This window comes from Myodes glareolus, chromosome 19 (assembly GCF_982192425.1).
Source record: "Myodes glareolus chromosome 19, mMyoGla1.1, whole genome shotgun sequence".
Taxonomy (NCBI): Eukaryota; Metazoa; Chordata; class Mammalia; order Rodentia; family Cricetidae; genus Myodes; species Myodes glareolus.
Genome location: NC_142044.1, coordinates 64,699,139 through 64,715,065, shown reverse-complemented (window position 1 = coordinate 64,715,065; position 15,927 = coordinate 64,699,139). Strand labels below are relative to the sequence as shown.

Below are 15,927 nucleotides of genomic sequence, written 5' to 3'. Positions count from 1 at the left end.
TCCACTGTGCCCACCCACTCCCTGCTATCCTTTGAGGCTCACTTGTAGATCTTTATTACAACCACCTTATGCTGCTCCCAGCCCTACCCTGTGGGCCCCACACTTGGAGACCTCAAACCAGCCCCATGCCTGGGATCAATCCTCTCAATGAATAGACACCTGGAGCTCTACAGCAGAGACCCAGACATTGGGAGGCCCCTGCACAGAGGTCCCCTCCTCCCTCCCTAGGTATCTAGACACAGCCATTCCTCCATCCAGGGATCCAGGCACAGACTCTCTATCCATAGCCTAGGCTCTGAGACCCCTGCTATACCAGACCTCCCTCTGTCACCCCCTGGGAATCTCAGTTGCAGAGGAACCCCTCAAAAGTATCAGAACACATAGTCCTAGGTCCCAGGAATTGATGAGGATGGGTTTCTTCAGCATCTACTTGTTGCCACCTGTCCCCTGAGGCCTTCTTGAATGCCCTCAGCAGAGGCACTGGAACCAACCCCAGCCTGGACAGGGGCCTAGATGGCACCCTGGAAAGGGGTTCAGTACCTTGGAGCCACACCCCTATCAATCTGAACCCCAGTCCTGAGCATGCCATACCCTCTGCTCCCTCTGCACATCATTCCTGGCTGCCAGGGAAGGTCGTTCAGAGGAAAATTTTACTAAAACCAACAGCAGTTTCAGAGCATCTTCTGTCTTGTGACAGGGACACGAAGCAGGAGGGGTCCTGTAGGTGGGACAAGGATGTGAAGCTGGAAGGGTTCCGTATGTGGGCAAAGGGGTGTGGAGATTCTCCAAGTCCACAAGCTTGGTTATATGTGCTCAGTTGTGGGGGCTCCTGCGGGTGGTAGATGTGGTCCTGATGGAATGGGCCTTGAGCCCCCTGGGCCCCCCACTGCTTGAGAAGCTCAGAGCATTGCTCCCCATGGTTCCCTCGAAGACGAGCCTGCTGCCACTGCCCCCAGTAGAATTCACTACAGCTGGAAGAGGAGAGGGTCTGATTAGTGCACACACCCCTGCCACACTTCCCCCAGCCCACCTTCCTGTCACAGCCGCCCCCCCTTGCCCTGCCTCCCTTCTCTAGCAAGGCCCCCCAGCCTAAAAGAAACTCCTTACAGCAGCAGGGCCCTCCCCAGGGTCTCAAAGCCTTTCCTCGCTGGCTTCCCTCTACTCTCTCCTCTGCATTCTTGCTCTGAGCCCCTGAGCTGGGTGGATATGGGTTCCATGGAACCTGCCAGAACTGTGTGTGGAAGGGGAAGCTCCCAACTCCACAAGCCAGGGCTCTCGGGCCAATCTACTATGCTCTAGCTATCTAAGCCAGCTAAGTCCTCACAGCTGGCACTGTGGGGGTGGGGGAGTAGCCAAGAACTTACAGATGTTCACAGGGCCAATTCCACTTCCAGACAACCTGGGAGAAGAGGATAGGTCTATAAGGGTGGCTCTCACCTCAGGGCGGAGCTAGCACTGCCAGGCATCAGCCTCCAGAGGCCAAGCAGAATCTCCATCCCTCCCTTCTTGTTTCCAGCTCATCTTTAGCCTTGTTTCAAAATCACTGAAGAGTAGGAGCGAAGAGGCCACTTAGTCCCCGTTCCCAATCAACTACATGGCCTACATCAAAGTTCCAGGGCATCCGTATCCCATCTCTAAACCGGGCCTACCTCCAGAACCAAGGTGACAGGTTTGTTTGTGAACATTGCTGCATGCAATTTCCCTACGAGCCCCAAACACCTAGGGCTTGGGATACGATTACCATGCTTATTAGTTGTGAGCAGGCCTGCCCTTTCTCACCAGAAGTTCTCAAAATGGGCTGCTGCTTACGGACTCCTGTGTTCAGCCCCTAGCACAAGGACTGGAACTAGCAATTACTTAATAGATGCTGAAATAATTAATGAATTGTTGACTGACTTTGGCTCCAGCCAGGACTGAGAGGGTAGGGGAAGGCGGGGTGGTTTTCAGCTGCCCGTGGGCCTGAAACAGGTCTTGCAGTGGAAATTCAAAATCTGAGACAGCTGGGTGTGTTTGTTTGGTGACTCATAGTCCCATTGTCACCAAGCTCTTGGCCTTGGGGTTCAGTTGCTTGGCGAGGGGGGGGGGGAGATACCTTACTTTGATGGGGAGGGGCAGCGAGGATCCACTGGCCTCAGCAGCCTCACAGTGAAGGTGGGAAAGGGTCAGGTTTTCGGGATGCTTCCAGGATGCTAGACCAATGGCAGAGACTGCTACAAGTTGGAGCGCCAAGGGCTGGGTGCCACCAAGCAGCAATTCCAGGGCACTATCTAAAGGGCACGCTGGGAACAGTCCTGATGTCCAAGTTACAGAGACTGATTTGCTCTTCCATTCCAAGTATATATTGACTTTGTGACTAAATTTGCAACATTGTATCTCAAAGAATACAAACTCAAAACAATTATGAAAGTTTCAGAGCCACAATCCCTGAAATGCCTAGGAAAAGTTAAAGGGGTTGAGGGATTTAAAACAGGAAGAATCAGGGCCCCATGTAGATAGGAAGGTGCAGAGAGGCCTCTCAGATGCAGCTGCCTGTGGGACAGCATGTAAGACATGCCTATGTGACAGCCTGTGGGATAGCCTGTGTGACATCCTGTGTAGCAGCCTGTCTTCCAGAAGCCTCTGATGTTCAGTTCTTCTTTTCACAAAGAAGTCAGGTGGTTAAATAAATGTTCGTATAAACAGTGTAACAAATAACACTAAATAGGGTGCACAGACCCTCTTTTACCTCTGGCCTACATTCTCAACTATGCCCCCTTCCCCGTCTTCCTACCACCCAGGCTTTCCGCCTCAACACCCCCCCAGTCCTGCTCCCACACACACCCACCTTTTGGTCTGCTCCATTCATCTTACCTACACACACAGCTTAGGAGAGAAAAAGTTCTCCAGTGAACTTAGCATTTAAACATTGTAAGTTAATGGGGCCAGGATGACGGCCCTGCAGGTACGAGAGCTCGCCACCAAACCTGACAACCTGAGTCCCATCACACAGTGGAAGGAGAGAACCTAGTCCCCAAACTGTGACCTCCACTCACACTGTAGCACGTGTGTACACACACACACACACACACACTGTAGCACGTGTGTACACACACACACACACACAATATAAATGTTTTTTTTCTAAACTAATTTGTTTTTTAATAAGTGTAAGTAAACAAATGTAATAAATAAATAAATAAGCAAATAAATAAATAAAGCTAAAGATCCTGGTTTCTGAGCTTTTCCTTTGCAGGTGTTTATCTCCACGGTGAATGTGCTTCCTCCCTGAGGGCAGAAACATGGCTTAAATATTATCTGCCTCTACGCTGGATTCTAACTCTAACAAGTGAAGACTAGCGAGGCTACTCCCATGTTTTCCCGACATGGTTACTTCTCGCCTCGCCAAACCCTAACCTTCTCCAGGACAAAGCTTTGTGGGGCCCCAGAAGGAATCAGTCCCTGCAGCCTCTAAGAACAAAAGCAGCCTCAGAGGAGCTCTATCTTGCAGGAAGCCAGCCCAGCCCCTACCAGTCTTCCCCTCACTGCAGGTGACTATGCAAACAGCTCTGGGGACAGAGAAAATGCTTCTAGCACACTGAGTGCCACATGGTGAGCCCCGGTAGCCATGAAAAGTGGCCTAGCTTGTTCATGGGCCAGCAATCAGCAGCCCTCAGCTGCACACTGCTCTGTCCCTCAGGTGACTGAACCACAGCTTGTGTTTCTGCAGACCCTGGAGGCAATGCTAGGAGCTGTGGGGATGGCTCAATGAGTAAGAGCACCTGCTGAGACCTGCATTTGAATCCCCAGGACCCACATAAAAAGCCAGGTGTGGCCTCACATGTGCCTGTGCTATGGGGGAGCAGGTGGGAGACAGGGTGATCACTGGAACTATCTAGCCACCAGCCTACCTCTAGGTTCCATAGGAGACCCTGTCTCAAAGCAAGGCAAACATGGAGCAGGACACTGACATCCTCCCCTGACCTCCAAGCATCAGCTTGAATATGGGAACCTATGCACACATGTCCATGCACCATACCAAGGAACAACTCATTTTTTAAAAGCTCTGCTTGTTAGTATTAAGGCATCTGTACTGGCCTGACCTTGGGGTTCAGACAGGATCCGTCCTCAGCTGCAGCCACTGAGAGCATCCCCTGTGCACATTGCTACGTTCCCTTTTAAAGGACCCTGCCCACCTCCCATCTCTCTCTCTCTCTATTTCTCTGCCTGTCTTTGTCTCCCCCACTCTCTGCTTCTCTCTTCTCTTCTGCTGTTTCTGTCCCTAGAGGCCTGTCTCCCCACCTCCCCTTCCCTCTTTTTGCATTCCCTTTATAGAAACCCCTCCACATGAACTTCATTGCATGATATCTTTCTCTCGCCCACCACTTTTTAAATTCCAACACTGCTAATGGTCCTACTTAGGAAGGGACTTACCACATGGCTTTTCTACCCGGAAGAACATTTTCTACAGGGCTAAGCAACAATCAGGGACTTTGGGCACCCTGTCCCTCCCACCCTATACCCTGCAAAGGAAGGGCACCTAGGAGATGCCTGTGGGTATATTAATAGCAAAGCCAGACCTTACTGATCCCCCAGGACCTCCTGCTCAGCCTGCATCTCTCACCGGCTCTCCTCGCCCTCCAGCAGCTTGCGGTAGGTGGCAATCTCAATGTCCAGGGCCAGCTTGACATTCATGAGCTCCTGGTACTCCCGCAGCTGCCGCGCCATGTCCTGCTTGGCCTGCTGCAGAGCGGCCTCCAGTTCCTCCTGCTTGGCATGAGCATCTTTGAGTGCTAGCTCCCCGCGCTCCTCAGCCTCAGCAATGCTGGCCTCCAGCTTGGCACGCTGTGGGTGGTAGTGAGACCATGAGCAGAGGGAACAGTTGGCCACTGCCTTCCTACCAAACCATGATGCTCCAGTAGGCTTCACTGGCCCTGCCTACTCCCCCAAACACCAGGGAATCCTGAAGGTTAGACACAAGGATATGAGGAGCCAATGCTTAGGAGCTGATGCTGGCTCTGCCACTTTCTAGCAGTGTACCCTTCAAGCCAAAGACTCTTCTTTCTAAAAGAGTAATGATCAGTGTCTATCCCACAGGAATACAGTAAGGGTAAGGGGATGAGACATGGTTCCCACAGGCCGGTGTCTGCTGAGAGCAGCTACCACTTACTATGAGCATTAGGGCTTCCCCAGCTTTGGGAACTTCCCCTACTTATCACAGTTTTGGTCTTGAATGGACATCAAGGGCCCATGTGTGAAGCTTTGGTCCCCAGCCGATGGTGTTTATCAGGAGGAGGGTAGGGGATGGGGCTAGTGGAAAGAACTGAGGTCACGAGGTCGCTGGGGACAGGTCCATGAAGGGGAATGAGGAACCCTGGTCCTTCTCTGCATTCTGGCTGAGGTAAGACGAGGAATTCTGTACTACCATCCACCCACACACACACCACAATGTTCCACGTAGCCACCTACTCGAAGTGACGATGCTTAAACCAGGCACTGAAACTGTGAGCCGAAGCAACTCTTTTCTCCTCTAAATTGGTGCTCTGCAGTGTTTTACACAAAGGGTAGATCGCTGGCTAACACAACCACTAACAAAAGCTGCTTCCCTCTCCCATCCCATACACTCCAGCCCAGGGTGTCTCTGCCTTCATGAGGATCCCTCTCCATCCTAGGGTCTTCTCCCTTCAGCTGAAGTCGCCACCTCTCTACTCCATGGACCCCACTCAGTGGAGTCCTCACACACTAGTGTCCCCTGGGCCAGGCAAGGCAGCCCCTGCCTCTAGAGACCACCCCAGTCCCTTGAGGCCCTCAGTGATGATTGCCGTCTGAGAAAGCTGGTGGATGTGGTGAAGGCTACGGTCTGAGGAAGGACCATTCGGACCATTCGTTACCCTGAGCCTCCTGTTCTGACCAAGAAGTTGGACTGCTTCCCTGGGTGACTCACAGCTCCGCATCCAAGCCAGAAGGCAGCAGCTGCCCTGTGTATAACCCACCTGCAGGGCTCAGAGAAGGCTCTTCCTGGGTAAACCGCTCTACCTTGCGACCGCAGTTCAGTGAAACGTTTGCTGAGACTGCAGCACGCATCCTCTGCCCGCCCATGCTGCAGATGCCTGCTCGGGCTGAACTGTCGTAACCACATTGGCACCTCAGTCCCTCATTGACACCCCCATCCCAGCTTCCAATAAAGTGCATGTGCTCTCAGACTCTCCTTTAAGACTTCCGTCCCTGAGGCGTAACAGGCTCCAGAAGACAGGACCAGAGGTCAGACAGATGGCTTCCACTCTCAAGAAGTATGCAGTTCCAGGGGGCTGAAGACAGCCAATAATTTAATAACCTCCAACACTCCAGACCGTAGAAGGTGCTTCAAAGCCCTTCAGGTGGCTGCTAGTGTGGTGGCTGGGGATGGAAGATGCCAGTTCCCACACGGGGACTCTGGCCCTAAATCCCACAAATGATAAAGCAAAAGCCCTGGACAGAGATGGGGGAATCACAGGCTGGTGGACTGGGAGCCTTGGCGCATGAATGCTAGGTGAAGGAAGATTTAGGAAGCAGGCTAGCATGGCCTGAGTAAAAGGAGAAAAGGGTGTGGTCCAGACTGAAGACGGGGTGGGGCGTGTAAGGATTTCTGACGGATGCGCTGTGAGCCCAGAGTTAGGGGCAAGCAGAGTGCTCAGTGTCAGAGTGGTTCCTCTTTGGTTGGTGACCTGAGCTCCCTTCCACCGGATCCACGCCCAGCCACGACTCTTACTGTCAACCCAGCCCAGGCCCTGGTCAAAAGTTTTCCATCAGGTAGGCCTGAGATGTGAGCTACATCCACCTGGGCCCAGGCCTCCCAGATTCACCCTGACCTTGACCTGGCTAGCTGCCTCTCACTCCCAAAAAGCAAGGATAAGGCAGCAGAAGGGCAGGTCCCCACCTGGTTCTTCACGGAGTCAATCTCAGCCTGCAGCCTCTGGATGGTGCGGTTCAACTCCGCAATCTCATTCCGGGTGTTGCGGAGGTCATCTCCATGTCTCCCGGCCTGTGCCTGGAGGGTCTCAAACTGAAAGGTCGTGAACACAATGATGGCAGGGTGGGCCATCACTGCCAACCACCAGGGCCTTCTCTCCACCCACAGAAAGCCTCTCCCAGCCTACATTCCCAGGAAAGACCTCAGCCACCACTACCACCCAAGCCCCCACATTCACAATCCCAAAAGGCCAATCTACAGGGCAGTCTCTGTCCCCTCCTAGCCAGGATCTGAGAGCATGAGTCCAGGCCTGTTCTTCTCTATCTATGCACACTGCTGGGCTCCACACCCTTTGCACCCTTCAAACCTGGCTTCTGACTTCCTTCGGTGACACTGGTTTAGCCCATGTCTCTCCCATGTCCTTAGCATATTGCCTGCCCTCAGCTGTTTTGACTCTATAGTAACAAGTAAGCCTCCCGTTCCTGGAACACTGCACTTCAAGAGCTAGTGTCCGCTCTTTCACCTACCAGCTGTGTGAGCTGGAAAACTGACTTAACCTCTCTGGGCCTCATGTTTAGAATGGCAATCACAGCAGCACACACCCAGCAGGGCTGTTCTGTGGATTAGACACGTTGGGGTGACAGAAAACACTGCCTAGCCCCGTGTAAGTGTATCCCACTGATCAGCACTGACACTGAACCATTCTCAATATGTCTCATTGCTCTTCCTCGGCCCCATCAGCCTCAGCCTGTGTTCAGCCCTAAGGCAGGGAACTAGCCTTGGCTCCTTCTTACCCTGAACTCGAGCCCACCATGTTCTCAATCACTGGTGCCTGCCAGGTCCCGAAGACTGGAAACAGGATGAGGAGAAAGGGAGCTGCCCCCTAGAGGAGAAGATGTCCCCAAATGGCCACACACCTTGGTCTGGTACCAGGCTTCAGCCTCAGCCCGGCTATGTTTGGCCATCGCCTCATATTGAGCCTTGACATCGGCAATGATGCCATCCAAGTCCAGGGAGCGGCTGTTGTCCATGGACAGCACCACGGATGTGTCTGAGATCTGGGACTGCAGCTCTTCTAACTCCTGCAGGGACCAGGCAGGACACTGGGCTGCATGTCTGGGACATGATCCGCCCCATTCCATACCACACTGGAACCCACCCAAGGAAAAGAGCAAGAAGAAGCCGGAGTGGGGAGAACAGCCAGTGAGGACCCAGCACATGCTGAATAGTTCTGCCCACCCTGGCTTCTAGCATCTCAAAGAGCAGAATCTGGTAGGACTAAAAGAGAGAAAGAGAAAATGTGGTGCACACAGCAGCTCCTCCTGCGAGGTCCCCTCAGGGTACTAGCCTTGGCCCAACCCCTGCCAGGTGATGGTCAGCAGGGCTCCTTCCTAAGGCTAGAAGATGACATGCCACCCACCCTGGAACTCACCGTCTCATTAAGGGTCTTGAGAAAGCTGATCTCATCATTCAGACTATCCACCTTGCCCTCCAACTCCACCTTGTTCATGTAGGCAGCATCCACATCCTGGGGTGGAAAGACAGAATAGAGAGACACCACGTCCTCAAGACAGGGAACAGCCAGTAGAGATGAGACCAAGTCATCAATCCTGCTCGATATTTCAGGATATTTCCTGCCTCCCCGGAAACTTCCTCGCTGGCCCTGCAGGTTGCTGGATTGGTCACATTTCCAGCCTCTCCACAACCAGCATTACCTCCCCAGCACCTTCAACCCTGGGACCCAGACCAAACATGTGACCAGCTCCCAAAGGCTTCATGGTATGGACACAATCCTGGCTCAGACATCCTGGCTGTGTGCAGAGTCAGTTCCACACTGAACACCTCATCTTCTCCATCCGTGTAAGAGCAGAACACCAGTCATTCAGATCCCCTTCATCCTCCTAACGATGAGCAACCCCAGCTGGCCAGCTTCACTGGAAACACTGGGTGACTCTGAGGCCAGTGAACGCCGGTCACAGCCCAGGTGGGAGACAGGCTTCTGTCAGTGCTTTTACATCACTGTGACCAAAATGTCAGCCCAAACAATGTCAGGGAGGAAAGATTTGTCTAGCCTCTGGGTTTCAGAAGCCTCAGTTTGTCAGAGCAGAGAAAGCCTGGAAGACATGGCAGCTCACATCATGACTGACGGCTGACCAGAAGCAGAGGGAGGGAATTTTGATGCTCTTTTGGCTCTGGCTCACTCTGTCTGTCTGTCTGTCTGTCTGTCTATCATGGATCTACCTACCTACCTATCTATCCATCCATTCATCCACCCATCTACATATCTACCTGACTATGTCTCTCTCTGTCCATCCCTTTTATTCTGTCCAGGGCCCTAGCTTCCTCCCTCAGTTAGCCCTCTCTGGAGACGCCCTCTCAGACACACCCAGAACCTCACCAATGTTGCAAGTGATTAACAGTAATAATAATAATAATAATAATAAATCAGGTTCTTACTATGTGGCCCGGGCTAGCCTGGGATGCACTATATAGTCCACGCTGGCCTCAGGCTTGCAATCCTCTACCTCAGCCAAGCTAAAATTAAAGGTCTGTACTGCCATATCCAACTCCTAGCTGATCTAGTCAAGCTGACAGTGGAGAAAACCATTGCACTCTTCTACCTACTCTCTGGGTTGACCTCATGGGTCTTCAAGGGCGCGCTCTGTGGCCAGGCAGTACACCTGCAGCAGGGTCTGGAATACAGAGCTGCTTGGTGAAAGGGTTTGGACTTGGGATTCTAAAAGTCTGGTAGCACAAATCCCTCTAAGACACCTCTACGGCTTACCAAAGGTCACTTGCACATCTTCAGGAACAGGGAGCTCATCCTGACTCAAGACAGATTATTGTTCATTCTGCAAACATCTGAGACCACCCAGGAGCCCTGAGGTCTGGGGTAAAAGTTCTGACCCCCAAAAGACACTTCCTTAGATGATCCTAAGACCTCCCTCTCAAACTTCTATCTTTTGTCTTAGTTCTAACCCTAAAGGTCTGGAAACAACTCTATTTGCCTACCAGACATGTACATGTGCACAGGTGCATGTATGCTTGCATGTGCACATACAAGCATACATGAACATACGGCATGAGGACACAGGTTGTCCTACTCCTATATAACTTTGTGACTTCCCCAAACTCATAATTCCCTTCTGTTTAGTCAAAGGCAGGCCTTGACCACAGACCTAGCCCTGGGGTATAGGGGCCCTAAGGACCCTGGTACCACCCTGGGTATGAGACAGCCCCCAGTGCCTCTGCCCCTCACCTTCTTCAGCAACACAAACTCGTTCTCAGCAGCCGTGCGCCGGTTGATTTCCTCTTCATACCTGCAACCAGAGAGGGGCATGTGGACAGCCCAGCTTTGTCTCAGGCCAGTCACACACAACACTCAGTGACACACCTAAGAAAGCAGGTGGCACAGTTACAAAACCTAATTTCTCTTACTTCCATGCAAATAGGCCCAAGTCTTTGCATCTCGGCATGGAGGGAAGGGGCTCGGGAAATGTATGTGAATTAGAAGCCAAAGGCTGTATCTACTGGTGGGGAAAGCAAACAGAGCCAGGTTTAGGGGCTGTTTAATGGGGCCTAAAGTGCATGTTTAGTGGCATGCACTTCCTGTGGAATAACTCACTCCCCCTCCCAATAGCCCTACAATATAATACTGTGATTGTCAGAGCTGAAAGCACAGAGGCAAGTCACCTGGCCGGGTCATTGCACTGCAAAGGGACAAAGCCCTGGCTTTAACCCCTGGCAGCTGACTCCACTGCACCTGCTTTGACCACTAGCTAGGCCCACCCCTGAAGTGCGCAGAGGAAGTTCAAATGGGGAAAACAGACAGAGTACGTACGAAGTGGTAGCTGGTGGTAGCCCACATCTCCCCCCAAATCCCTCTTCCTCTCAAGGAGCTGGCACCTGCTTCGGGGAGGATCTCTGCCGGCAGGAGCCCAGGCTCAGGACATTCATGCATCCAGAGTGGCACTTCGGTCCCACAGAAGCTACAAATCTGCAAGGCTCCCTGATGCCCCGCCTTGGTGCTGGGCTGCTGCCGCCAAATGCACTGGCTGATGCTCTCAGAGCTCCATGCCCTTCCTTCCCTGTGCCCGCTGCCAGCTTCCCATTCACCCTCTGCCTGGAGCTCAGTCTGGCTCCATAGAAGCCAGATGCTCTGGGGGAATCTAGTGCAGGGAGATGGGTGCAGGCTGAATCCCAGGCAGCAGGGGTGGCTGGCTACTCACAGCCCCTTTGCCCTGCACCTGTCTGGTTCTACCCACTGTGAGATTAGTCTGTTGACAAAAGCCCAAGGGAAGCAGCTGGTGGGAGACACTCCCCGGAGGTCTTGTTTGTTCTCCTCCAGTCAGGGCTGGTATGCCTGGCTTAGTCACCCAACCACAAAGCACACTAGCTGCCCCCAGTACCCAGGGACAGGGGGCAGGGTGGGGCCCAGCTCAAGCCTTAGGCTTTGCTTTCTGATCAGGGAGGGAAAAAATGAGCCACAAGGGCATTCAAAGGCTTGTCCACAAACTCCAGGCTTCCTGTCTCTGGTAGCCTCTTCCCTGGCTCTGTCCTGAGCCCTGCCCTGTCAATCAAAACCATCATTCCCATCTGTTTCTTTCCTTCTCACATCTGGGAGTTAGGGACCCAAATTCAAGACCAAGTTTCCTGTGACCTACTATGAAATCTTGACTAAGTCCCATAGACTGTCTGGTTCCAATCCTTCATTTGCACATAAGTAAATAAATAAATAAATAAATAAGCACACAGTTCTAGAATAATCTGTGAGGGTTTCAAGTTCTGAAGTCCTCTATCATGGGATACCTTCTGCCTATGGCACCTGAGACCTTGGGGCTTAGCAGGCACCCAGAGGAACCAGGACTGTCAGGGAAGACTGTGCTATTTCTCTCGACTAAGCCAGGGGAAGCAATGAACAGAATGCCCCAACAACATTCCCTGGGAGGCAAAGAGAGAGGTGGGGCAGGGACACCGCTCAGGCAGTTCTAGTGGTGGGCAGCTATGAATTCTGACCCCTGAACCAGGGATACTTGCAGAGTGCCTATGAGTGGAAGGCACACTGCCCCAGGCCTGGGGTCCTCCGAGTGGCACCAGGGACATTACTTATTCTTGAAATCTTCCACCACGTCCTGCGTGCTTCGCAGTTCCGCCTCCAGGCGGCCTCCATCCAGCTGCAGTGCCTCCAGCTGCTGCCGCAGTCCCGCAATCTGGGCCTCAAAGATTCGGGGAAGCTGGCTGCCCTTGGCTGACTTCTGCTCCTGCAGCAGGGCCCACTTGGTCTCCAGCATCTTGTTCTGCTGTTCCAGGAAGCGCACCTGGAGGGGTGTGGAAGAGGTGGCTCCTGAGGGGCGCCACCCAGCAGAGCCCACAGACCCACAGTTGGTCCCCAGTGCTCACTTCTCCTCTCCAGAACCCTAATATGGAGGAGGCGGGCTTGGTTTGGTGGCGTATAAGCATTTCTAGCCAATTTGGCTTCAATGATATTCATTCTCTCTCTCTCTCTCTCTCTCTCTCTCTCTCTCTCTCCGCCCTTTAGCAGCCTCTTTCTTCTCTGAAACCACGGGTGAGAGTATTAGGCTGTTGACTGGACTGCCCCTCCTTCCAGGCTGGTACTACTCCTTCTTCCTCAGTATCTTTTCTCCTCCCCATTTCCTCCAGTCAGGCCTCAGGGCAGCGTGTTAGGACCAAACCAAGGAAAAGAAGCATTGACTCCCATCCCAGGACCAAAAGGAACACTCAGCCTGAAGACAGGAAGAAGGTAAAAGGAGCTGCCTCAAAACCAGCAGCCTTGAAAACCAGGAATTGAATTAGGACAGTCCGGCCCAGCATCAAGGCAGGAGCCCAGATCTAGGTCAGCTGGAGGAGAGGGGACTTCTTCTAAGGATTTATAGGACAAAATAGTACAGGCAGGAGTGTTGGAAGGAAGACACTGAGACAGGGGAATGGGCTCTAGCCAAAGGGCCAGGCAGGGCTGAAGGTCTCAGTTCTCCTGGGACCCCTTCTTTGAGACCCAAGTTGCCTCTCTTGTCCCTAGAAGGCCATGAATGGTAGGAATGGACAATCAGGGAGCATTATCTTCAAAAGGATTCCTGTTGATGGTCCCTCAACCCAGTCCCTATCCCCCACTGGGCCATCTCCAAAGGCAGAGATAACCTCATCTCCTACCAGCAAAGGAAAGTAGAGGAACAGGCGGGTAGGTGGGGCAGGAACCTCCCTCGCCCCGGCATCTATTCTCAGATATATCCTTCTCTCATTGGAAAAGAACAGTCATTTCACCTCATTCCCGACTCCCCACAACCTCCTCTCAGGAAGAGGGACCCAGGCAGAAAAGAACTAACTATTGGCCTTGGCCTTCAGAGCTCCCAGCCTCGCCCCTGCACCACAGTGGCTCCAAAGCCACAGAGATCTCAGACCAGAAAACAAAGATGGAGATCGAGACCAGTAAACAAAGGAAGATGGGCAGATCTTAGAATCCTTGAGGAAAGGGAAGTACACAGGGCCAGCTGCTGGAGGAGAGAAGGAGCTTGGAAACTGAAGGAGGGTGTACGGAGAGTTCTACAAAGATCCCGCCCAAGACACTGAAAGAAAGAAACCCCGGCAGGCCTCCTTGGGCAGGACTGACGCAGGCGTGACCGCTAAGAACCGCTAGGGCCTGACTGGGGTGTGTCACATCGGTCTCACCTTGTCGATGAAGGAGGCAAATTTGTTGTTGAGGGTCTTGATCTGTTCACGTTCCTCCTGGCGCACCTGCTGGATTGTGGGGTCGATGTCCACCCTCAGCGGCGCCAGCAAGTTCTGATTGATAGTGATCTCTCGGATGCCAGAGCCCACCGGGCTTCCATAAGCAGAGCGCACGGCCATGCGCGGCCTAGAGCTGCCCAGGCCATAGAGACTGCTGCTACCAAAGCCGCCAGCACGGCTGGAGCTCAGGCGCATCTGGGCACCTCGGCCGGGGAAGGCGGTGGAGCGAGAGCTAAAGTGGATGGACATAGCAGCTGGACGTGGCTGGCTGGACCGGGCGGGCGAGGAGCAGTGGGAACTGGCTGACCTCAGGCAGAGTGCGACCTTTTATTCCTCCGTGCGGGCCCTGAGCACACACAGGTGGGGACAGGGCGGGGCTGGCCGCTGGCCACCTTTCTCTGCCGCCAGGGGCCTCTGGGGCCGCCTTCTGCCCTCGCGCCGCCCCCAGCCTCCGCCCAGGCTCTCTGTCCACGACAGAAATGTATGCAGGATGTCAAACGCCATCCTGGGACACCCTCACCTCAGGACGCCTCAGACACCGGCAGTCCAGAAATCTCTGGGCCTCTAAGAGACCACCTTTCAGTTGGCAGAGGAAGGCTTCCTAGAGTAGGCCTGGAGTGGGAATACCCAGATTCCTGAGGCCAGCAGGGAAGCTAAGTTCTACAAAAGGAAGTGGAGGATTCTCAATTCCAGTTAAGAAAGTTGAAACCCCTCACCCACTGGCTAGGGAAGCCCAAGGCATTTATAGGACACTTCCTCCCAGCCCAGCTGCTCCTGGAGAGATCTGACACTCAGTTCTTGTGTAACCTGACTTGGTGATGAGCCTCGTTGCTGTTTTCCTAACTGCAGAACACCCTCCCCACTCCACCCAAGCTCTGAGGCCCCCCACTCAAACTATTTTATGGGTTTCTGGAATGCCCATATGTACACTTCTGTATGTTCACACTCCTAGACACACGCATGTGTGCATACAGGAGTGGAGTTTGTGCATGCTGGTCTGGATACACAACTGAACACATGTGTATGTACATCTGTGTGTCCTGGCTCCTATGCATTTCACTGTGTGCCCTGGCTCCCATTCACACTGTGTGTCCTGGCTCCCATTCACATCCAAACACTCTGCCCATCCTGCCCCATTTTCCTATTTAAAGGCCCACCAGGTTGTACCTGAGAAGGGAATCAACGGTCCAGGTCTGGCCCTGCTGTGTAGTAGCCAGTGTCAGTACACTTATCACGCCCCTGAGTGTTCCCCACTCCCATTTTCCCAGACTCACCTGGTCAGCCTTTAGCCTACCTCTAGCCCCACCCAGTGAGCTGAGTCTTCAGGGAGTCCTGCGTGAAGGAGGGTGGGAATGGACCGCTCTTCCTGCTTTGCCTTCTCAGTTAGAAACTCCTAAACTGGCCAAGCAGACCCCCCACCCCTCAGGATGCATCCTCGATTCTTCGGCTCCTCTATATCCTCCTGCATCCCTGCCATCCCTCCCCACTCCATCCCCGATTTCGAAGGTTGTGTCCTGCCACACCAAGAGTTCCTCTTTCTCTAGCTGGGCTGTGCCATCCTAGCAGGGTACAGCTAGTGCAGTGACCTAGACAAGCCTCGGCTTCTCCCTAGGCCTCAACCCCTTCAGGTCGAATGCCTCAAGAACGCTGGGAAGTACGCTGCAAAGAAGAAAGGCGCCGTCAGGCCAGGCCTCGGCCCCCAGGAACCACCACGCACAGACTTGAGAGATATTTCCTCATTCCAGAGCCTGCACTGTGTCTTTCCTGGACCTCTTGCCCCTCCCTGGAACACTCTTAAAGGCTCCAGCGCTGGCTAGATTCCTCCTGCCCCTACATTCCCAGGCCAAACTGAGAGGCCACTCAGTGCCAGGTGAAGGCAGAATTCTCATCATTCTCATTCCTCCCCCTCGCTCTCAGGTTTCACAGCCCTGGAAGCCTCCCATCAAATTCTTGCCCCAAGGGAGGTCAGTCTAGTGGTTCAGCTGAAAACACACACACACACACACACACACGCATACACACACACCCCCACATACTCCTGCTGGCCCTCACAGAGACCACCTTCCTAGACGCTGTGACAAACTCTTTCCTTCGTTGTCCTCCACCCATCTCAGTGAGAGCACTGTGCTATATATACACAGAGAGAGCATGAGCGTGCACGTGCACTCATACACACATACACACACACACACACACACACACACACACACACACACACACATTCATTCACATTAAGTCAAGTCAAGTGTAAACTTCAC

General features: G+C 53.2%; 1 protein-coding gene across 1 annotated transcript; it reads right to left on the bottom strand.

Moving 5' to 3' along the window:
* Nucleotides 1-628: 628 nt before the first annotated feature.
* On the bottom strand, nucleotides 629-14,322 carry Krt7 (keratin 7). The gene is made up of 10 exons (XM_085678635.2): nucleotides 14,190-14,322; nucleotides 13,610-14,015; nucleotides 12,032-12,243; nucleotides 10,185-10,245; nucleotides 8,358-8,453; nucleotides 7,843-8,007; nucleotides 6,893-7,018; nucleotides 4,601-4,821; nucleotides 1,365-1,399; nucleotides 629-971 (listed from the first exon to the last, which is right to left on the bottom strand). The coding sequence occupies exons 2-10, from the start codon at nucleotides 13,916-13,918 to the stop codon at nucleotides 814-816; spliced, it is 1,383 nt and encodes a 460-aa protein (XP_085534761.2). The 5' UTR covers nucleotides 13,919-14,015; nucleotides 14,190-14,322; the 3' UTR covers nucleotides 629-813.
* Between the last annotated feature and the right edge of the window lie 1,605 nt (nucleotides 14,323-15,927).

Coding starts and splice junctions, on each gene's coding strand:
- Krt7 (XM_085678635.2), bottom strand. CDS start 13,918: ATGTCCATCCACTTTAGCTCTCGCTCCACCGCCTTCCCCGGCCGAGGT. Junction 7,019..7,842: donor AAGCCTGGTACCAGACCAAG/GTGTGTGGCCAT, acceptor ACGACCTTTCAG/TTTGAGACCCTCCAGGCACA. Junction 1,400..4,600: donor CTGGAGGGCGAGGAGAGCCG/GTGAGAGATGCA, acceptor CTCTTCTCCCAG/GTTGTCTGGAAGTGGAATTG.